Below are 23,537 nucleotides of genomic sequence, written 5' to 3'. Positions count from 1 at the left end.
TTCCCTACCTTGGGTCTGCAGTTCAGCAAATTGCAGCATTTCTAACGCATGTCTTTTTTAAACAGTATGAAGGTTTTTGCCTCTACCACCTTTTTGGGTAGTGAGTTCCAGATTCCCTCTAGCCTTAGGTGAAGGGAATTTGCCTCAACTTCCCCTAGAATCCACCTTAAAAGAAGAGCTTTGGGGAGGGAGTTGGAGTAGGAGTTGTATGAGTGTAGTTTGTACAATCAGGTCCTTATTAGATGTTCAAGTTACAAGTTCAATGACAGTCCAATATATTCCTGAAATTAACTAGCAGTGAGAAATGTTTGTAAAAGTTATGCTTTTATTCCCTCATCACCCAATCTACCATGGCTTTACAAACCTATTCAGTGTCCCCATTGAAAAATAATTAGATAAACTTAATAGCAGTGGGTCATTATCACCAAGGTGTCAAAGATTATAGATTGTAAAATGGTGGGACAATGGGGAGAGGTGTCCCTATAAATAGGGGCAGATGGATGATCGTAAGTCAATGGAGTTGATCGCAGAGGTGAACCTTTTTGCATCCAATTAGACTGGGGGCTCGGAGAAAACAGCATGAAATCTCACTTATATAAATAAAAGAACAAAGAGTTGCCATTGCTGGACAACAGAAACACACAAAAAGCAGGAAGTGCTGCAGAAACTCAGCAGCAAAGAAACAGCAGAGTTAATGTTTCAACTTCTGAAGAACGATCCCTGGGTTTTTGAACTGCTAACTCTGCTCTCTCTCCACAGATGCTGCCTGGCTTCCTCCAGCAATTTCTGTTTTTGCTTGTTTGAAGAAAACTCACTTGTCCGACATCCGCTCTAACAAAGCTGTCACATCTCTGAGCAAGTGAGCTAACGATGCCTCATGAGAAGAATTATTAGGCTGTTTTAACTACTACGCAGGTAACAAATGCACATTCTGCATCTGTTCAATGCATCACATTCTGTTCATATGTTCTACTGCTAATGTTCCTTCACCTCTCCCCATCGTCCCACCATTTTACAATCTATAATCTTTGACACCTTGGTGATAATGACCCACTGCTATTAAGTTTATCTAATTATTTTTCATTGTTTCGAGGTTGCCTCCAAGTACGCACTGCAACTCTGCGTAGAAACAGAAATTGCTGGAGAAACTCAGCAAGTCTGGCAGCATCTTTAGATTTAGCTTTTAGATTTATTTATTTGTCTCACGTACTGAGACAGGAAATCATAAATACAGCAAAACGTGCACAAAGTCACCATTCACTGGCACCCACTTGGTTCGAAAACCAGAATGTAAAAAATTTGACAGAACCAGAAGGTAACCGAGAGGAAAAGAATAGCCCAGATCTCAGAGTCCCAAACCCAATCTCCACAATTGTGGAGGGAAAGCAGAGTTAACGTTTCAAACCCAATAAGCCTTCTTCAGAAATGAGCCTTGTACAATACACCTAGTTTTCTCACTTAAAGTAAAACCCCATCTATCAAAAACACACTGATAGGCCCGAAAAGTCAGCTTTCCTGCTCCTCTGATGCTGCTTGGCCTGCTGTGTTCGTCCACCTCTACGCCTTGTTATCTCCGATTCTCCAGCATCGGCAGTTCCTACAATCTCTGCTCATAATTGTTGCACCAAGTATGTAGAAGGCATTGGTATGGCACAGAAAATACTATTAATTTTCCTCTACATCTTCTTCAAGGACCACATTCTTCTTAGAATTAGTCATGATTGGACAAGTACATGGATGGGATAGGTATGCAGGGATGTGAACCAAATGCAGGCAATTGGGACTAGATTATTTGTGAAAACTGGGCAGCATGGACAGCTTGGGCCAAAGGGCCTGTTTCTATGCTGTAAACCTTCATTACGTTAATCCATGTGAGGCCTGACTAGCAAGTTTAGTTCGATGCAACTTACCTGCTTTTGTGCCTCCTCATTATTACAGAGCCCAGTGTTGACAATATTTCAGAATTCTTCTACAGCTATCAGAAATTGAGTCAAGAGTCATGCAACTGAGTCACAAAGAGGTTGTTCACATTTTGGTTGGTGCAGGAGAAAATGGAAACTGCAGATGCTGGAGAATCCGAGATAACAAAGTGTGGAGCTGGATGAACACAGCAGGTCAAGCAGCATCTCCTCTCATGTATCCCCTCCTTCCACCTCAAGCCGCGCCTCCATTTCCTACTTACTAACCTCATCCCGCCCCCTTGACCTGTCTGTCCTCCCCAGACTGACCTATCCCCTCCCTACCTCCCCACCTATACTCTCCTATCCACCTACCTTCTCCTCTATCCATCTTCGGTCCACCTCGCCCCCTCTCCCTATTTATTTCAGAATCCTCTCCCCATCCCCCTTTTTTGATGAAGGGTCTAGGCCTGAAACATCAGCTTTTGTGCTCCTAAGATGCTGCTGGGCCTGCTGTGTTCATCCAGCTCCACACTTTGCTTTCTCGGTTGGTACATAGAGGTTGGCTTGTCACAAGGATGGGTCATGCTAGTCTATCAACAGGAGCACAGGGAAGGGGTGTATTAGCTGCAAAAGCTCAGTAGAAAGTTGACCATCTTACTAGAATCCTGACTTTTTTCTTAAAGTAGTCATATCAATTTACCCGAGATAATGGGAACTGCAGATGCTGGAGAATCCAAGATAACAAAATGTGAGGCTGGATGAACACAGCAGGCCCAGCAGCATCTCAGGAGCGCAAAAGCTGACGTTTCGGGCCTACACCCTTCATCAGAGAACCTCTCTAGGCCCGAAACGTCAGCTTTTGCGCTCCTGAGATGCTGCTTGGCCTGCTGTGTTCATCCAGCCTCACATTTCATTATCTTGGATTCTCCAGCATCTGCAGTTCCCACTATCTCTCCTCTCCACCTACCTTCTCCTCTATCCATCTTCGGCCCACCTCGCCCCCTCTCTCCCTATTTATTCCAGAACCCTCTCCCCATCCCCCTCTCTGATGAAGGGTCTAGGCCCGAAACGTCAGCTTTTGTGCTCCTGAGATGCTGCTGGGCCTGCTGTGTTCATCCAGCCTCACACTTTATTATTATGCTGCGTGGCCTGCTGTGTTCATCCAGCTACACACTTTATTATCTCAATTTACCCATTCGTTTTCAAAAATGTTGCACTTCACACCCTACCCAATCCCCAGGCTCTCCGTTCTTGCAAACCTTTTATACTCGTACAGCTTACTTTATATTGCCTCACCTTATCCTGGCTCCCAAAATATTATCACCTGTTTTCCTTTTGAATGGGAGGAATGTTAAAGTTAAATTATTTGGGGTTTTTTTTTCACCTGCCATTGGTGTTGTTGAAGGGATAGATCCATCCCAGCTCCGTGAGGCAGTATGGGCCTTTTAGTAAACCCAAAAGTGAAACATTGAAACAGTATCCACCGCCAGCCATGCCAATCAGAGACACCATAACTGTGGTCACCAGCTGGTTGAAAGAGGAAAGGCAGTCATTCAACAAAAACACTTGTCCAAAACAATCTGACATTCTGTCAATGAAGGCAGACTAAACCAATAGAATTCTTACCGCACGGCTTTTGCCACAAATTTTCGACCGACAGTGACCGTAGATGTTTTCATTTCCAAGGCCAATGAACACCACTATAGGAAAAATCATCTGCAAAATAGAAACAGAACAATACATTCAACACCACTGATTGGATCAGCAGCTGTCTCCAATTGGAGGAGGAGGTGTTTATGTTCCCTAAAGCACTCTGGGTTCTCTATGAAGGAGGTTGCTATATGTTGCTGGATCATGGAGTTAGTGGCCACGAATTACGAAATATACAGCCTACAGGCACAAATGTATTACCTCATGCCTTGTGAGCTCCAACAGAGCCCGGCAGCATTCCCCTACCCCAGCTACCCCTTTCCCCATTCCGCTACCCCAGCTACCCCTTTCCTCATTCCCCTACCCCAGCTACCCCCTTCCTCATTCCTCTACCCCAGCTACCCTTTTCCTCATTTCCCTGACTCAGCTACCCCTTTCCCCATTCCCCTACCCCAGCTACCCCATTCCTCATTTCCCCAACCCAGCTACCCCTTTCCCCATTCCCCTAACCCAGCTACCCTTTTCCCCATTCCCCTAACCCAGCTACCCCATTCCTCATTCCCCTAACCCAGCTACCTACTTTCCCATTCCCCCGACCCAGCTACCCCATTCCTCATTCCCCTAACCCAGTTACCCCCTGCCTCATTCCCCTGACCCAGCTACCCACTTCCTCATTCCCCTGACCCAGCTACCCACTTCCTCATTTTTCTTACGCAGCTAACCCCTTCCTCATTCCGCTAACCCAGCTACCCCCTTCCTCATTCCTTAAAAACACTTAACCATCCTGTTTCCTCTAACCCAGCTAACTGCATCCCTTCCTCTAACCTAGATAACCACCCCCATTCCTCTGACCCAGTTACCCATGCCCATTTCTCTAAGCCAGTTCGCTCCTCATTCCTCTGACCCAGTTACTCCTCACTTCTCTAACCCAGATACCTCATTCCTCTTACCCACTTAGCCAGTACCCCCTAACCAAATTACCCCACATTTCTCTAATCCAGTTACCCCCATTTCTTTCAGTCAGTCAACCCTCATTTCTCCAACCAAGTTAGTGCCACCCATTTCTCTACCCTAATTACCCCTCATTCCGTTTACTGCCTCACTCTCTAACTCTGCTATTCCTCTAACCAATCACCCAATGTTCCATCACTGATAGCTTCACACTTATTAAATCAAAATTTTGTATCTGTCAATGAAAGAAGCATCAATATAATCATCCTTGGATTGAAATCACATGGGAAATACCTTCAGAGAATAAACAGAGCATGTTGTTCCCTGGAAAAAGGGCAACATGGTGGCTTAGTGGTTAGCACCACTATCTCACAGCACCAGGCACCGGGGTTCGATCCCATTCAGGGTGATCATCTGTGTGGAGTTTGTACATTCTTCCCTTGTCTGTGGGGGTTTCCTCCCGCAGTCCAAAGATGTGCCGGCTAGGGTGGATCCTCAATTCCTAAATTGTCCATCATGTCCAGAGATGTGCAGATTGGGTGGATTAGCCATGGGAAGTACAGGGTTAGAGGGAGAGGGATAGGGTAGGGGATGGGTTTGGCTGGGATGGTCATTGGAAGGATGGTGTGAACTCAGTGGGCCAACCAGCCTCTTTCTGAACTGTAGAGATTCTATGAAAATAGGCAGCAGATGTTCAGTGTCAAAACAGTTCAACTGAGGAAGAACCCCATCACTTAACTCAATACACTTGAAACTCAGCCACATAAACATAACAGATGCTCCATCTAGTATTGTGCCTGAGTGACATGATCATCTGAGCAGATTAAGCATGGGTTAAATATTGCCATGCTTTAACCCCATGATGAGTTTTCACCTTCGGGAGAGGAGGGGAGTCAGGCAATGAGAAAGCATTAGTCAGCAGCTTAACATTGAACAATTCTCAGGAACTGATTGTCATTTTGGGCTCCATCATTACACATGTAGCATATCTTGCAAACTGCTCTGCAAAGAAGGTGCAGCAAAACAGCAAGGTTTCGAAGGAGGCATCTCTATTACCATTCTAATCCTGTACAGGACTGTTATTAACCACTGTGCTTACAAGGTAGAAACTTACTTATTTTCTTTCTTCCATTTTAAGTAAACTGCGTCAAGCAATGCGTTTAAAATAAATTTCCACAAGAATGTTAACTTTTAATCCTTGCTTTCCCCTCCTGGATTTAATCTATTAACTGGGTGTGGCAAAATTGGTCAAAAATAGCCAAACCAGGACAGCAAGATAATAAAATGTGAGGCTGGATGAACACAGCAGGCCAAGCAGCATCTCAGGAGCACAAAAGCTGACGTTTCGGGCCTAGACCCTTCACCAGGACAGCCCTGTGTTCCAAACAGTACCCGCTTGATTTAGTGAATCCAGCAATGGCAAATTCAGGAATAGGCAAATTATTGAATCATGCAGCAGAGATGGAGATCATTCAACCCATCGTGATCACGCACCAGCATGTTGAAACAGCTATCCAATTAATTGCACTTACTCTACTGCTGTTTCTTCAAACTCCTGTCATTGCTGTCTCCTTTCCCAGTATATTTTCAACTCCCAGCTAAAACTTACTATCGTAACACTTTTTCAGACAACACATTTCAAATTATAACAACTAAAACTGATGCTCCCCTCTGGTACCTGCACCAACTCTCTTAAATCAACATTTTCTCGTTAAATAACAAAAGCAGCAAATGATGGAAATGCAGAGTAAATCTAACAGTACCTGAATGAGAAGGGTAGATGATTTATTAACTTAGGACCCTCAGAATCAATGTTTCCATTTGAAGCATAAACCTCCTAATTTTCTAAAATTAAACAAAGAAATGCTGTTGCTGGAGGTCTGGAACAAAAAACAGAAATGGCTGGAAAAACTCGGTAGGCCTGGCAGTATCTGTGGGAAGAAAGCAGAGTTAATGTTTTGAGTCCAGTGCTTGTTCATCAGAACTGTTAACTGTGAGGAAAATGTGGTATTTATGCTAAAGGCGAGGGTCATAAGCCATCATTTCTGCCACTGTTAGCCACATATTCCCCTCCCCTCCTTTGTCAGCCTTCCACAGGGATCCTTCCCTCTAGCTCCCTGGTCCAATACTCCCCTACTCCCAAAACATCCACATGGGTGCCTCCCCAGGTGTAACACCTCCCCATTTACTTCCTCCCTCGTCACATCTTCCAGGTGAAGCAGTGATTTACCTGCATTGACAGTTTTAATATGGAAGGGCAAATTGTGGTGGCACAGACTTGGGGCAGGGGGCAACTGAAGGGCCTGTATCGGTGCTGTATTGTTCTTTGGTCTTTGTTCACTCAATCCAGTCTACTGTGTTTGCTGCTCACAATGTGGTCTCCTGTTGGGAAATGAAACAGACCAGGTTACTGCTTTGCAGAATACCTGTGTTCTGTCTGCTAAAATGACCCTGAGCTTCCAGTTGCCTGCCATTTTAACACACCACCATATTCGCTGGACAACATCTCTGTTCCAGGCAGGCTGCAATGTTCCAGTGAAGCCAGGACACGCTGGAAGAACAATATCTCATTTGTCATTTGGGAACCCTGCAGCGTTTGAGACTCAACATTGAGTTCAATAACTTTAGAACCTGAACCCTTTCTTCCATGATTTTACCCACTCCCAGACCCAGTTGTGTTGTGACTATGTTGACAAACAGAAGGCTGGAAGAACATGGCAAGCCAGGTAGCATCTGGAGGAAAGGAGCAGTCAACGTTTTGGGAACACCCTTCTTCAGGGACCCGAAACATTAACTGATTTTTCCTTCACAGTTACCACCAGGTGTGCTGAGCTTTTCCACCAACTTTGTTTTTGTTAATAAGTATTAAGATGGGAATGCCATACAATTGGGATCGAGAGTTTCAGGGCAATCTGTTTTTACATAAGCTGCCTTTAGAACAATCACCCATTCTCACATTACATTACATTCTCACTCATTTTCTCTTCCTCTTAGTTCTTGTTATCAACGATTCCACTTCTCTTCTGTCCTGACCTGGTACCCCTAATCTCCTTGTTTACCTCCCCTTTCATATCATTTAATCATAAAATACCTGTCATGTGGAAGCAAGCCATTCAGCCCATCAAGTCCATTCCAAAGAGCATCCAACCCACACCCACCCCTCTACCATACTCCTGTAACCCCACATGTAGCATGGCTAATCCACCTATCCTGTGCATCTTTAGAGTGTGGGAGGAAACCCACACAGACATAGGGAGAATGTGCAAACTCCAGATTGGAAGCGAACCCCGGTCTGTGGCATGATGAGGCAGCTGTGCTAACCACTGAGCCACCACGCCATCCCAATATCTCTCTTTCTCCCCCTCTCTCACCATGATCTCCATCTATCCATCACCTCCCCCCTTCTCCCACTCAACTTCATCAGTGTAAATCCCACTTTTCCCAAGCTGCTAACGGTTCTGATCAAGAGCCACCAGGCTTGAAACATAACTCTGCTTACCCGTCTTTGGCTTCAGTCAAAGGCTCCCCGCAAAAGATACCTACCAATATTCCACCTCCAACGATTCCTTCAAAAAACCACACCACGGAGGTGAGTTGGTCTTTCTCTGCGTACTTTGTTTCCCCATTTGGGAAATAGAGCAAAATATCAGCCACAAAACATAAAACAGCAAGAGGTATCAGAGTGATGCCAATGCACCGTGCATAATTTCCACAATACATGCTGTTCTTTTAAAACACCTGCCTTGGTGTTTAACTCTTGAGTGGTCAACTGGAGTTGACTGGCAACCTTCCTGCAATTGAGGAATTGCGTTTGGAGTTAGCTTGCAGGCAATTAAATAGTCAAAGGTGGTCAATTACTCGGGCGTGTCTCTGTTAGAATAAACTTTCCAGATATGCCATTGAAAACAGTGACCCCAGTAATGCATAGGATATCACAGTCCATGTTCCTAATCTGCAAAATTAAAAGGCTTGGGACTGACTAAGCATAAAAAAAAAGAAATCACTCCCAAAAACTCTTGATCGGAATTGTATAGCATTCCCATTTTAATTCTTATGAACAAAAACAAAGTTACTGGAAAAGCTCAGCAGGTTTGGTAGCATCTACGGAGGAAAACCAGTTCTGAGGTAGGCTCACTGGACCCGAAACGTTAACTCTGTTTTTCCTTCACAGATGTTGTCGGACCTGCTGAGTTTTTCCAGCAACTTTGTCTGTGTTCCTGATTCACGGCTTCTGCAGTTCTTTTGGTTTTGACTTCTTATGAAGTTGTTATATGGTTTGAATTCAGGAACGTAAGAGCGTGGGAAGAAGGAACTTGTTCAATTCAATAAAATCATGGCTGATATTTTTGCGGACTCAGCTCCACTTACCCACTGGCTCACCAAAACCCTTAATTCCTTCACTGTTCAAAAATATATCTATCTTTACCCTAAAAACATTCAATAGTTCAAGGAAAAAGCCCAAACCCTGAAGGTCACAAAAGGAAACATGTCTCATGTTTATATTAGGGTAGACAATATTGGGTCTACCATTTAGGACTGAGGTGAGGAGAAATTCCTTCTCTCAGAAAGCGATAAACAAATGGAATTCTCTACTACAGAAAGCAGTTGAGATCAAGACACTGAATGTCTTGAAGAAGTAGATAGATGTAGGTCTTAGGGCTTAAAGACAAAAAGGACATGGGGCAAACGCTGCAACAGGGTGTACTGAGTTGGATAATGCACCACGGTCACATAGAATGGCAGAGAAAATGTGTTGGACCAAATGGCCTACTCCTGTAACTCTATTTTCTCAGTTTCCATGTCTATGATTCAACCTGCAACCATCTCTTGAATGAATAGGTTTGAAGCCATTTTACTAAATCCAGAGACGGAATAGAAGTATAGAACTGTGATGTGCCTGCTACAGGCTATAAGAAAATGTGACTTCTAAGGAAGAGTCACTGAACCCGAAATGTTAACTCTGATTTCTCTGCACAGATGTTGCCAGGCCTGCTGAAGCTTTCCAGCAATTTCTGCTTTTGTGTCTGATTTCCGGTAACCGTTTTTTATACGGAAATATCATTCAAAATAGCATCACTTCACAGCATGGAGAACTCAGCTCCTGCTTTGAGCCTCTGAGGCCCAGTTATCAATGAATACAATTGTATCATACAGAATAATAAACTGACAGGATATCAGATGTAGTAAGAGGCAGAGAAAATAGTATACATTGCTGATAGGACATCACTGACATCACTTTTAATTGATTTAATTTGATTTATTATTGTCACATGTACTGAGATACAGTGAAAAGTACTGTTTTGTGTGCCAACCAGACAAATCATTTCTTTACACAAGTACATCAGGGTAATAGAACAGAATGTAGAATATAGTGTATGGCTACAGAGATGGTGCAGAGAGAGATCAATTCTAATATATGAGACGTCAGTTCATAAGTTTGACTACAGCGAGTAAAAAGGTGTTCTTGAATCTGCTGATATGCGTTTTCAAATTTGTGTATCTTCTGCCTGATGGAAGAGGGTGATAAAGGGTATAATCAGCATGGGAGGAGACTGATGGTGGGATGATGCTGGCCGCTATCCCAAAGCAGTAGAGTGTATGGGTTTAGGAAGAAGGTAATTGCAATTTGTTTGGAGAGATAGAAGGAGTCAAATGCATTTGTAGCTTTTCATTGTGACCAGGAGTGTCCAGCAGTGTCCTGTAGGCCCAAGATAACAAAGTGTGGAGCTGGATGAACGCAGCAGGCCCAGCAGCATCTCAGGAGCACAAAAGCTGACGTTTCGGGCCTAGACCCTTCATCAGAGAGGGGGATGGGGAGAGGGTTCTGGAATAAATAGGGAGAGAGGGGGAGGCGGCCCGAAGATGGAGAGAGGAGAAGATAGGTGGAGAGGAGAGTATAGGTGGGGAGGTAGGGAGGGGATAGGTCAGTCCGGGGAAGATGGACAGGTTAAGGGGGCAGGATGAGGTTATTAGGTAGGAAATGGAGGTGCGGCTTGAGGTGGGAGGAACGGATAGGTGAGAGGAAGAACAGGTTAGGGAGGTGGGGACGAGCTGGGCTGGATTTGGGTTGCAGTGAGGGGAGGGGAGATTTTGAAGCTTGTGAAATCCACATTGATACCATTGGACTGCAGGGTTCCCAAACGGAATATGAGTTGCTGTTCCTACAACCTTCGGGTGGCATCATTGTGGCACTACAGGAGGCCCAGGATGGACATTTCATCTAAAGAATGGGAGGGGAAGTTGAAATGGTTCGCGACTGGGAGGTGCAGTTGTTTATTGCAAACTGAGCGTAGATGTTCTGCAAAGCAGTCCCCAAGCCTCCCCAATGTAGAGGAAGCCAGAACGAGTACAGTGGATGCAGTATACCACATTGGCTTCTCTTTCAATTCCTCCCACTTCCTACAGACAAAGGGGGTGGCCATGGGCACCCGCATGGGCCCAAGTTATGCCTGCCTCTTTGTAGGTTACGTGGAACAGTCCCTCTTCCGCACCTACACAGGCCCCAAACCCCACCTCTTCCTCCGTTACATGGATGACTGTATCGGCGCCGCCTCTTGCTCCCCAGAGGAGCTTGAATAGTTCATCCTCTTCACCAACACCTTCCACCCCAACCTCAAGTTCACCTGGGCCATCTCCAACACGCCCCTCACCTTCCTGGACCTCTCAGTCTCCATCTCAGGCAACCACCTACAAACTGATGTCCATTTCAAGCCCACCGAATCCCACAGCTACCGAGAATACACCTCCTCCCACCCACCTTCCTGCAAAAATTCCATCCCCTATTCCCAATTACCTCGCCTCCGCCGCATCTGCTCCCAGGATGAGGCATCCCACTCCCAAACATCCCAGATGTCCTCGTTCTTCAAGGACCACAACTTACCCCTGCAGTGCTCGAGAACGCCCTCAACCGCGTCTTCCGCATTTCCCGCAACTCATTCCTCACACCCCGTCCCTACAATAATCGCCAATAGAGAATTCCCCTCATTCTCACATACCACCCCACCAACTTCCGGATACAACGCATCATCCTGACACTTCCGCCATCTACAATCTGACCCCACCACCAAAGACATTTTACCATCCCCACCCTTGTCTGCCTTCCAGAGAGACCACTCTCTCCGGGAATCCCCTGTCCGCTCCACACTCCCTTCCAACTCCACCACACCCAGCACTTTCCCCTGCAACCGCAGGAAGTGCTACACTTGCCCCCACACCTCCTCCCTCACCCCTATCCCAGGCCCCAAGATGACTTTCCACATCAAGCAAATATTCACCTGCACATCCGCCAATGTGGCATACTGCATCCGCTCTACACGGTGTGGCTTCCTCTACACTGGGGAAACCAGGCGGAGGCTTGGGGACCGCTTTGCAGAACACCTCCGCTCGGTTTGTAGTAAACAACTGCACCTCCCAGTCGCGAACCATTTCAACTCCTCCTCCCATTCCTTAGACGACATGTCCATCATGGGCCTCCTGCAGTGCCATAATGGTGCACCCGTAGGTTGCAGGAACAGCAGCATATACTCCGCTTGGGAGCCCTGCAACCCAATGGTATCAATGTGGATTTCACCAGTTTCAAAATCTCCCCTCCCCCCACTTCATCCCAAAACCAGCCCAGCTCATCCTCTCCCCCCACTGCATCCCAAAACCAGCCCAGCTCGTCCCCGCCTCCCTAACGCGTTCTTACTCTCACCCATCCCCTCCTCCCACTACAAGCCGCACCTCCATTTCCTACCTACTAACCTCATCCTGCCCCCTTGACCTGTCCATCCTCCCTGGACTGACCTATCCCCTCCCCACCTCCCCACCTGTACTCTCCTCTCCACCTATCTTCTCCTCTATCCATATTCAGTCTGCTTCCCCCTCTGTCCCTATTTATTTCAGAATCCTCTCCCCATCCCCCTTTTCCGATGAAGGGTCTAGGCCCGAAGCATCAGCTTTTGTGCCCTGAGATGCTGCTGGGCCTGCTGTGTTCATCCAGCCTCACATTTTATTATCTTGGATTTTCCAGCATCTGCAGTTCCCATCATCTCCTATAGGCCCAATCCTGGACTGTATTATGCACAGAGGGGAAAATCAATTTGGATATAACGCTGGAAGGAGTTATTTTAAATTTGGAGTGGGAACTAAAATAGCTAAATTACATCAAGAAACTCCAAATGAAGGCAGGATGTTATCCTAATGGTGAAATAGGCAAAACAAATCAATGCAGATGGAAGTTAATGCCAATAGACCTTAAAAAAAGGAACAGGAGTAGGCCATTCAGCCCCTCCACCCTGCTCCACCACTCAGTAGGATCATGGCTGATCCAACATTCCTCATGTCCACTTTCCTATCTTTTCCCCATAACCCTTGATCCCCTACTCATCAAGAATCTATCTACCTCAGCCTTAAATATATCCAAGGATTCCATCCCCACAATAGCCAGGAGTTTCAAAGACTCACAACCCTCCGGCAGAATAAATTCCTCCTCATCTCTATCTTAAATTGGTGTCTCTTAATTCTGAGGCTGTGCCCTCCAGTTGTATTTGGCAGGAGCGTTTGCCATTTTCTCTTCCTTTTTCTCTATCTGGCACATCTGATGCCTCTTTAGTTTTGTTATTCTGTATGATACAATTGATAACTGTGCCTCAGAGGCTTAAAGCAGGAGCTGAGTTCTCCATGATGTGAAGTGATGTTATTTAGAATTACATTTTCGTTAAAAAAAACCAAAAGAACAGCGGATGCTGGAAATCAGAAGCTAAAACAGAAATTGCTGGAAAGACTCCGCAGGTCTAGACTCTTCCAGGAGGGGAATCACCTTTCAGCATTTGCCCTGTCAAGCCCCTTAAGAATCTTTTGTGTTTCAATAAGGTCATCTCTCATTCTTTTATACTCCAGTAAGCTGAGTCCCAACCTATTTAGCCTTTACTCACAAGACATTCCCTCCATTCCAGGGATTATCCAAGAAACTTATCAGAACTGCCTCCAATGAAATTACATCTTTCCTTAAAAATTGTCTGGGGGGGGTGGGTTGCTAAAATTGCTCACAGTACTCCAGATGTGGTCTGACCAGCACCAGTTGCAGTAAGAATTCCCTGCTCCAACTTCCTTTGAAATAAGGCCCAAAATTCCATTATTCTTCCTGATTACCTGCTGGCCCCTGTGTGCTAGCTTTCTGTGTTTTGTACACAAGTTTCCCCCCCCAAGTTCCTTTGCGTTGCAAATTTCTGCAGTTTTTCTCCACTTAAATAATATTCCATTCTTTTCTTCTCCGTTCCAAAATGAACACCTTCACACATTCCCACATTTGCACTCCCATTGGTCAACATTTTGCCCACTCACTTAACTATCCACATCACTCTGTAAACCGTTTGCATCCCTCAACCTTTAAGAATAGCTATGGCACTTTGAATTTTCAATCTGAGCTGATGGGCGTGAATGACAGTCCAGACATCCTAAGAAGAGTCTAAGGGCTTGCCAATTCTCAGAGCTGGCTGAGCAGAAAGATTGCCTGGGCGCTTGGCATACTGTTTAAAAATAGAGATCAGAACAGAAAATTAGACTCCTATTCTCATCTCTTCATTCCCCAGGCCCATTCATTCCAACTAATGCTCCTGTAGCCAAACCCACCCTAATACATCTTTAGCTCCTTATACATCTTATGTCAATTTACCCAACTTACAATGCTCCTAATGCCCCTTATACCTCTAATAATCACATGACTCGTTACAGCCCCTATACTAACTCAGAACCAACTCGTATGGACTGGCATTTTCCCTTCCATCCCCATGACAAATCACCTGTTTAGTTCACCAGGTTGTTGTTTGGTGTGGGGAAATTGAGCTATAAGGAAAGACTGGTTAGGCTTGGATTGTTTTCTTTAGAGCAGCGAAGACTGAGGGGGGACACGAATGAGGCGTACAAGATGATGAGGGGTATGGACAGAGTGAATAGAGAGCAGCTGTTCCCTTTGGGTGAAGGGTCAATCACAAGGAGACATAGTTTTAGGGCTGTAAATCAGAAAATATAAATTGGTGAAATGGGAGTGGAAGAAAATGTCAACAGGATAGATATACTGGGTTAGAACTCCTACTTTTGTGAAAAATAAATATCTACATAGATTGTTTAGCCTGAAGAGCCTGGAACCATGTTGCGATCTCTATAATTTTCTAAATTAAACCATGGGGCAATAAAACTGTGGATATACAGCAAATAATCTTGTGTTACCATCAATTTTGTGATCTCTGAAGGGGCAAGAGTGTAGTGATGAAACAAATCCTAGTCAGATTGTTAGCAGCATGTTTTTTTTTCTCCTTTTAATTTGCTTTGTTGAAATTGGTTTAATGTGGGCCAACTCAAATCATACAATCACTGCTGTGTATTTGGGTAACTCTGTTCTGAGAGCACTCTCCACTGTGTGCAAAGTGATAGCAACTTGTAGCGAAAATTAGATCAAAGCAATCTCAAGTAATATCAAATCACCAACCGCACTAAACAAATTTAGGACCTCATAATCAGATTCATGCTGCCTGTCACATGATATAATCCAATTAATTTCTTTCCTGAAACATGCATACAGCACGGCTTATAGTGACTGAAAGATTGCAGTGTGTTGCATATTTACGAGGGTGCTGATAGTTTGTTTGTTGCTAGGTCCCAAAACTCTGCAAAATTATTAGTGTTTCATGGCAGAATGAAAGTGAAGACTTATCAACTATCATTCACACGCTATATGCTCCTGCCAGTGGTCAAGTTTTATCAGAGTTTTATTGGAGTCACTTTTCAGCTTGAATTCAGTCATTTAACAGCTACCACCAACCACCCCCCCCGCCCCACTGTAATAGTCATGGAAATAATTTAAGATTTGCACCATATAAACCATGAAAGATACATACCCAACGTACATAGTACAAAGGAACGTGGTTGTGACTGGAAACATAGGATGTAGGAGCAGGAATAGGCCATTCAGCCCTTCAAGCCGACACTGTCATTCAGCATGATCATGGCCGATCATGCAAATCAGTCCCCTGTTCTTTTTTTCTCCCTTATTTCCTTTGATCTCTTGATTCTTGAAGCTCAGTCATCTCAGCTCCAGGGTAGTGGCCCAGGCCCAATCATCTTCAGCTCCTTCATCAATGGCCTTCCCTCCATCGGAAGGTCAGAAATGGGGATGTTTGTTCCATTGCCAGTGATGCAGTCCACGTTGCTACATCTCACTGAGGTGGCACTTTGGAAATAAAGCCCCATTATTCCTGGCACTTCAAGCACATTATAAAAAAAGCAAAATTCTCCCATTTGCTTAACATAGAATCCCTACAATGTGGAAACAGGCCCTTTGGCCCAACAAATCCACACGGACCCTCGGAACATCCCACCCAGGCTCATCTCCCCATAACCCACCTAATGTACACATCCCTATGGGCAATTTAGTATGACCAATCCACCTAACCTGCACATCTTTGGACTGTGGGAGGAAACCAGAGCACACGGAAGAAACCCACCCAGACACAAGGGGAGAAGTGCAAACTCCACACAGACAGTCAACCGAGGCTGCAACTTGAACCCAGGCCCCTGGTGCTGTGAGGCTGCAGTGCCAACCACTGAGCTACCGGGCCACCCCTATGATTATTATCTTTTTAGAATGAGAATGAGAAATAGAATTAGACTTTATTGTCACATATACTCAATGGGTACAGTGAAGACTTTATACGTCTCCATTTACAGCATAACATCAGTACAAAGGTACCTATGCACAGCTTCTTTAGTTACAAGATCTTAGACAATAGAGAAATAAAGTGTCCAGTATTGCAGAAATAAAAGATCAGAACAAATCGCCAGGCTGCCACCTGGCCTCCATTCTGCACCGGGCCCTGGATCCAGACAGTGCCAGGCTTCACATTGAGAATCATGAGGCTAGGAGATTACTTCGGACCGCCATGCTGGGCCGAGAGGATGGCATGCTGGGAGGCCACTACAGTAGGCAGGGAGGCTGTTATGTTGGGCCAGTATGTCGCTACAGGAGACTGGTTCACCGGGTCGGGAGGTCAACACAACATGATGGGAGGCTGCTGCACCAGGTCAGGAAGTCACCACACCACAATGGTAGGTCGCTACAGGAGGAGGCCGGGAGCATTGCCAGAGGACGGGAGTCATCCCGGAGGCCAGGGGTCATCGGAGGCCATGAAAGAAGAAGGAAGAAAAAAGCACTAAGAGGAAAAAAAAAAGAAGAAAAAGAAGAAAAAAGGAAAAAGAATGGGCGGAGTGGAGGAGTTGTGGCTGGAACATCCTACTCTGCCACCATCTTGATACCCAAGTTGAGAGATGGACCAGCTTCTGTATTTACCGAGGTTTACTATTTATCACAAATAAGTAGATTATAGCTGCAGGTCAACAATTATGAACTGTTAATACATAACTATGAGTTGAAACACTAGCACACTCATAAAACACTCCAATGCACACATACATACAGACACAAAAAAAGACATGGGTGTTACAGGTGGCAGGAAAAACTGGAACTGCAGTTCAATGGTCCCTGTCCACAGGGCTCACATGTTCCTGTTAGCCTGTCAGAACCAGCTACTCCTCAATCTTCCTTCCCTAGATACTTCCATTTGTTTGCAGGAGACATGGAGTGACTGGTTCACATTTAAATCTTTGAGTCCTAAGTCTCTAACTTACTGCTTAAAGTCACGGTTTGCAATAACTGATGAAGAGAAATAAACAGACTTATTCAGATTGGGTGTTTCTTTTTTACTGCAGAGAGCAGGTCAGCACCTTCCTTTCTGGAGACCCAATGGCTTCAGGCCAAACATTCACACCCCTAAAGCTGGAAGCCAATCATATAGTTGTTGGCAGGCAGAAGACCTTTGTTATCAATGACTGGTCATCGTTCCAAAAGCCAATCAGTAAGTTGTTGCCAGCTTAATCTGTCTTTGTCCACACTCACTGGACCAAGACACTTGAGCTCCTTTCTCCAATGCTTGAACAAGCAGCTGTGTAAACATAACTTACAATGACAGTCAGGTAACTTACAGTCATGGAGTCATAGAGCAAACAGCATAGAACAAACCCATACTGACCAGATAGCCTCAATTAATCTAGTCCCATTTGCCAGCATTTGGCCCATATCCCCCTAAACAGGGGAGGCAATGGCTGAGTGGTATTTATCGCTAGGCTGTCAACCTAGAGACCCAGATAATGTTCTGGGGGCCTGGGTTCAAATCCTGCCATGGCAGATGGGGGAATACGAATTCAATAAAATATCTGGAATTAAGAATCTAATGATGACTGTGAATCCATTGTTGATTAATGGGAAAAACCCATCTGACTCACTAATGTCCTTTAGGGAGGGAAACTGCCATCTTTATCTGGTTTGGCCCATATGAGACTCCAGATCCACAGACACTTAACTGCCATCTGGGCAATTAGGAATTGGCAATAAATGCTGCCTAGCCAGTGACACCCTCATCTTGTGAATTAATAAAGGGGAAAAATGCCCTTCCTATTCATATACCCAATCAGGTGCCTTTTAAATGTTGTAATTGTAGCAGCCTCCACCACTTCCTCTGGCAGCTCATACCATATCCACACCACCCTCTGTGTGACAATGTTGCTCCTCAGGTCCCTTTTAAATCCTTCCCCTCTCACCTTAAACCTATGCCCTCTAGTTTTGGACTCCCTACCCTGGGAGAAAGGACGTTGCTGTTCACCCTATCCATGCTCCTCATGATTTTATAAACTTCGAGAACGGCATCTCTCTTCCTCCGATCCTTCAGGGAAAACTGCCCAGCCTATTCAGCCTTGCTTTTAAAAATGCAGTGATCCCTTCAACAGTCCTTCAGATCCAAAACAGTCCTTTTCCCATTACAGTCCACAATCAGTGACAGCAAAAAACGGCAAGATACGATTTTAACAATGTCTAAATGCAGCGAAACCTAGAGCACCTCCAAGCTTGGGCTGCCAAGTAACATCACACAAGTGCATTATAATGACCATCCCCAACCATAAAGATTCTAACCATCACCCTATGATATTTCATAGTGTTACCATCACTGGTTTCCCCATCATCAACATTCTGGCGGTTACCATTGACCAGAAACTCAACTGGACTATTCATGTAAATATAGCGATTATAAGAGCAAATGAGAGGCTAGGAATACAGCAGCAAGTAATTCACCTCCTGACTCCCCAAAGCCACTCCACCATCTTTAAGGCACAAGTTAGGCATACGATGGAATGTTCTCCATTTGACTAGATGCCTACAACTCCAACAACACTCAAAAAGCTTGACACAATCCAGGACAAACCAATTTGATCAGGACCCGTAAGCATCGACTTACATCATTTACAAGATGAACTCACATGGTCACCAAGCCTTCCTTAGCCAGCACCGTCCAAACCCACAGCGACTTCCGCCTAGAAGGCCAAGGGCAGCAGATACATGGGAACTCCACACCCTGCAAGTTCTCCTCAAAGCCACTCACTACCCTGGCTTGGAATTATATCCTACATTGTCGCTGGGTCAGAATCCTGGAGTTCTCCCCCTTAGAACATGGGCTGCAGTGGTTCAAGAAAGCAGCACACCTCTGCCTTCTCAAGGGCAACCAGGGATAGGTAATAAATGTTGACCCAGCCAGCGATGCCCACATCCCATGAACAGATTTTTATTTAAACCTGTGATGCAAAAGAATGATTGCATTATGTGTCTTTGTCATTTTTAATTGATTGAAATTCTGAGACTAGTACGAAACAGTAAAACTGATCCATTCTGTTTCAGGAAATGCAAAATGTTTGGTGGTAGAAATATTTTTTCTTGATGCAACATTACTTAAACAAGCCGAGTAAGCTTTCAAATACAAGGCTATAGAAAATGTTGCCCTGGATTCATGCCGCTTCATGAGAGAGGAGGTTGTTCCAGTGAATGGATTAAAAAAGGTTGTATGGATTTCCACATCTGTAAATATCTTGTGAGCATTGGTAAGAGCCATGTAGGGACAAAAAACTTTTAAGAACCATGAGTTCACGAGCAACCAATGGAACAAATCCCATGATAATAGATTAAATATTCCTTAATAGGCACTAATATCCTAAACCACTAATATCCTATCCTAGTAACTAATTCACTCAATCAAAGTACATCATGAACCATTTGTACCTCACAATTCACTGTCAGCAGATATGTAGCTCAGCAGATTCAATCAAAAACTTCTCATCAATTTTCAATGGGCTCCATTCTCCCTGTCACAGATGCGCCAATCTTCCCGCATTCCTTGAGAGTTATTCAGACTATCCAAACGGAGAATCAATTTCCCTCGACAAATTGCTCAAAAGTGAACGTTGAACAGTCTTAGAGTCTCTTTTGCTCATTAACAGCTGTTTTTGTTCACTTTCTCACAGTTTTTGAATCTGAGTCAATGTCCAGAAAGGCAAGCTGATATTTTTTGCATCTAGCTATGAAAATTGGCAGTTGATTTTCTATTGGGTATGGTCTGGGCCTCTTTCCCCTGACAACCAAATGATGTGGACTTGCTTCTAGGCAGAGCTGGTACTTTCACACCATCCTCCATTCAGAACGTTCTAAGGGAGAAATACAAGAAATATTGGGTATGGCACAGTGGCTTAGTGGTTAAGCGGTTAGCACTGCTGCCTCACAGCACCAGGGACCCAAATTCGATTCCATCCTCGGGTCGACTGTCTGTGTGGAGTTTGCACATTCTCCCCATGTCTGCATGGGGTTTCTTCCAGGTGCTCCTGTTTCCTCCCAGTCCAAAGCTGTGCAGGCTAGGTGGATTGGCCGTGCTAAATTGCCGTAGTGTTCAGGGAGGTGTAGATTAAGTGGATTATAAGGGGGCGGGTCTGGGTGGGTGCTCTGAGGTTCAGTGTGGACTTGTTGGGCTGAAGGGCCTGTTTCCACACTGTAGGGATTCTATAATTCTATAAAGAAATAATAGGATTAGGTCATTCAGATGTGTTACTTGTCTAGATTATGACTGATATTCTACCTCAATGTTGTTTCCCTGTTTGATGTTCATATCCCATGTTATCACATCCATCTTTTTCTTGGGTACATTCAACAGCAGGCCTCCATAGCCCTCTAAGGTAGAGGATTCCAAACATTTACCACCTTCTTACTAAGGAAATCCTTGCTCATCTAAGACCTCAATTGATAGCCTCTTCTGAGACTATGTCCCCTCGTTCTTGACCTCACAACCTAGGGACATTCTTCTATTTTTACCCTTCAATACCTGTATGCCTCAGTGCGATCACTTCCAGTTCTTCTAAACTCTAGAGAATATGGGCTCAGTCTCCTCATTTTCTCCTTGAAGGAAAATCCTACCATCCTAGTGAAGAATCTGGTAAACCTTTGCTGCATTCCTTATATGACAAGTACATGCTCCCTTTGTAAGGAGACCCAAACTGTGCACAATACTTCAAGTATGATCTCATCAAGAATACTTACAAATGCAACCAGGTTTCTTTATTCCTGTGCTCAAATCCTCTTACAATCAAGACCAGTTTACATCATTTGCCTATGATAATAAAATGTGAGGCTGGATGAACACAGCAGGCCAAGCAACATCTCAGGAGCACAAAAGCTGACGTTTCGGGCCTAGACCCTTCATCAGAGAGGGGGATGGGGGGAGGGAACTGGAATAAATAGGGAGAGAGGGGGAGGCGGACCGAAGATGGAGAGTAAAGAAGATAGGTGGAGAAGGTGTGACCTCAATTGATAGCCTCTTCTGAGACTATGTCCCCTCGTTCTTGACACCTTCTCCACCTATCTTCTTTACTCTCCATCTTCGGTCCGCCTCCCCCTCTCTCCCTATTTATTCCAGTTCCCTCCCCCCATCCCCCTCTCTGATGAAGGGTCTAGGCCCGAAACGTCAGCTTTTGTGCTCCTGAGATGCTGCTTGGCCTGCTGTGTTCATCCAGCCTCACATTTTATTATCTTGGAATCTCCAGCATCTGCAGTTCCCATTATCTCTGATACATCATTTGCCTTCCTATTTGCCTCCTTTACCTGTATGCTTTACCTTAAATTAGAATAAACAGTTTAAAATCTGACAGACTTATGAAATCTCATATTTGTTACAGCATGTTAAACAGATTGGACTGAAGCCTATATTTTACAATATATTTTATCATGTTTTTGTGTGCCTCTCTGTGTCTTTATTTGTATAAGTGGGTGTGTTGTATGTATTGTGTAATTCTTTATCTGTGAAATTAACCACTGCAACCAAAAACAGACGAGATTAAAAATAGTTAATCAAACTCAAAAGTTCTGTTTGATTTCCAGCAAAGAGAAGCTTCAGATTTCTGTGTATGTATTTTAGCTTCACTAAACAATTATTTAATCTCACAGCTTTTGTGGGTTTGTTACTATCAGAGAATTTGATTTGTGATATAAACATTCCAAGCTTACTGTGTCAAATTATCTCAGAGATAATATTTGTATGAGTTTTCTTTAAGTAAATCCACGTAAGTGGTTTGTAGGCAAATATTTAGTGGATAATAATCACTGAGTAGTTCCTTTTATTCACTAATCTTGGTTTGTACTGCAGCCATTAGAGGTTCCACCTAATGGCTTTCAGAGGCAGGTATGTGAGATTTGAAACATAGAATCCCTACAGTGTGGAAACAAGCCCTTTGGCCCAACAAGTCCACACCGACCCACAGAGCATCCAACCGGAGCAATTCCCCTATATACCCATCTAATCTACACACCCCCAAACACTCTGGGTAATTTAGCATGACCAATCCACCTAACCTGCACAACTTTGGACTGTGGGAGGAAACCGGAGCACCCGGAGGAAACCCACGCAGACACAGGGGGCATGTGTAAACTCCACACAGGCAGTCACCCTAGGCTGGAATCAAACCTGGGTCCCTGGCGCTGTGAGGCAGTAGTGTTAACCATGAGCCACTGTGCCACCCTCTAACCAAAGATAAACAATCAGGGCTTTGTGTTCTCTTCTTCCTTTATTTTCCATTCATGATAGTGACCTGCTGAAAATGTAGTTGAGTGAAACACAGTGTGAACTGTACCACTGAAGACTATCCTTGAGGTCTAATCTCTCTTTAAGGTCCTGGCCAAAAGGCTCAGTCTTCCCCAATCATTTGATGGATAACTCCATTGGTTCACAGGGTTCTGAGCCACACTGGGCAGAACACCTGTTCCACCTCCCTCTCTGTGCATATTGTGTCCCCATAATTTCAGACTGGGTCAGGGAAAAATGCCTTCCAACTTCAAGTGCATGTGCTATGGCCTCCAGTATCCCTGAGCTGTGAAAAGGCTAAGTACTCACACACAGCAGCATCCAGATTCAAATTCTTTTTATATGTGCTCATGGTACGTGGACATTGCTGGCCGGCCAGGTTTGTGCAAGTTAGGTATGTTAGCTGTGGGAAATGCAGGGATAGGGTCTGGGTGGGATTCTGTTCAGAAGGTCTGTGTGGACTGTTGGGCTGAATGGCCTGTTTTCACACTGAGGAGATTCTATGAATGTCTGCAGTGCATCTTGTAGACAGTACATTGCTGCTATTGTTGGTGGAGGGAGTGGATACTTGTGGATGTGGTGCCAGTCAATTGGGCTGCTTTGTCCTGGATGGTGTTGTTGGAGCTGCATCCAGGCTATTGGGGAGTAAACCATCACATTCCTGACTTGTGCCATGTGGATGATGGACAGGATTTGGAGAGCCAGGAGGTACAGTATTCACTGCAGTATTCCTTGTCTCTGACCTGCTCTTGTAACCACTATGTTTACGTGGCGGGCCCAGTTGAGTCTCTGGTCAATGGTAATGCTAAGGATATTGACAGCGATGGTAACACCATTGAATAGTGAGCTACAGTGATAAGATTGCCCCTTACTGGAGATGGCAATTGTCCAACATTTGTGTGTGGCCTGAATATTATTTGTCATTTGTCAGCCCAAACTTGGATGTTGTCCAGACCTTGTTGCATTTGAACTTGGAAAGCATCATGTTGAGGAGTTGTGAATGGTGCTGAACATTGTGCAATCAACAATCTTCTATCATAGCAAACATTAGGGT

General features: G+C 44.7%; 1 protein-coding gene across 1 annotated transcript in view; it reads right to left on the bottom strand.

Moving 5' to 3' along the window:
• The window catches only part of LOC125457908 (glutathione hydrolase-like YwrD proenzyme), a 108,374-nt gene that overhangs the window by 5,390 nt on the left and 79,447 nt on the right, over positions 1 to 23,537 (bottom strand). The window contains exons 11-12 of the mRNA XM_059651212.1: positions 3,528 to 3,617; positions 3,286 to 3,428 (exon numbers count right to left, since the gene is read on the bottom strand). Of these exons, the coding sequence (XP_059507195.1) occupies positions 3,286 to 3,428; positions 3,528 to 3,617 (233 nt within the window). The remainder of the gene's footprint in view (positions 1 to 3,285; positions 3,429 to 3,527; positions 3,618 to 23,537) is intronic.

Source organism: Stegostoma tigrinum, chromosome 14 (assembly GCF_030684315.1).
Source record: "Stegostoma tigrinum isolate sSteTig4 chromosome 14, sSteTig4.hap1, whole genome shotgun sequence".
In the NCBI taxonomy this organism is placed as follows: Eukaryota; Metazoa; Chordata; class Chondrichthyes; order Orectolobiformes; family Stegostomatidae; genus Stegostoma; species Stegostoma tigrinum.
This window is presented reverse-complemented; position numbering and strand designations above follow the sequence as displayed.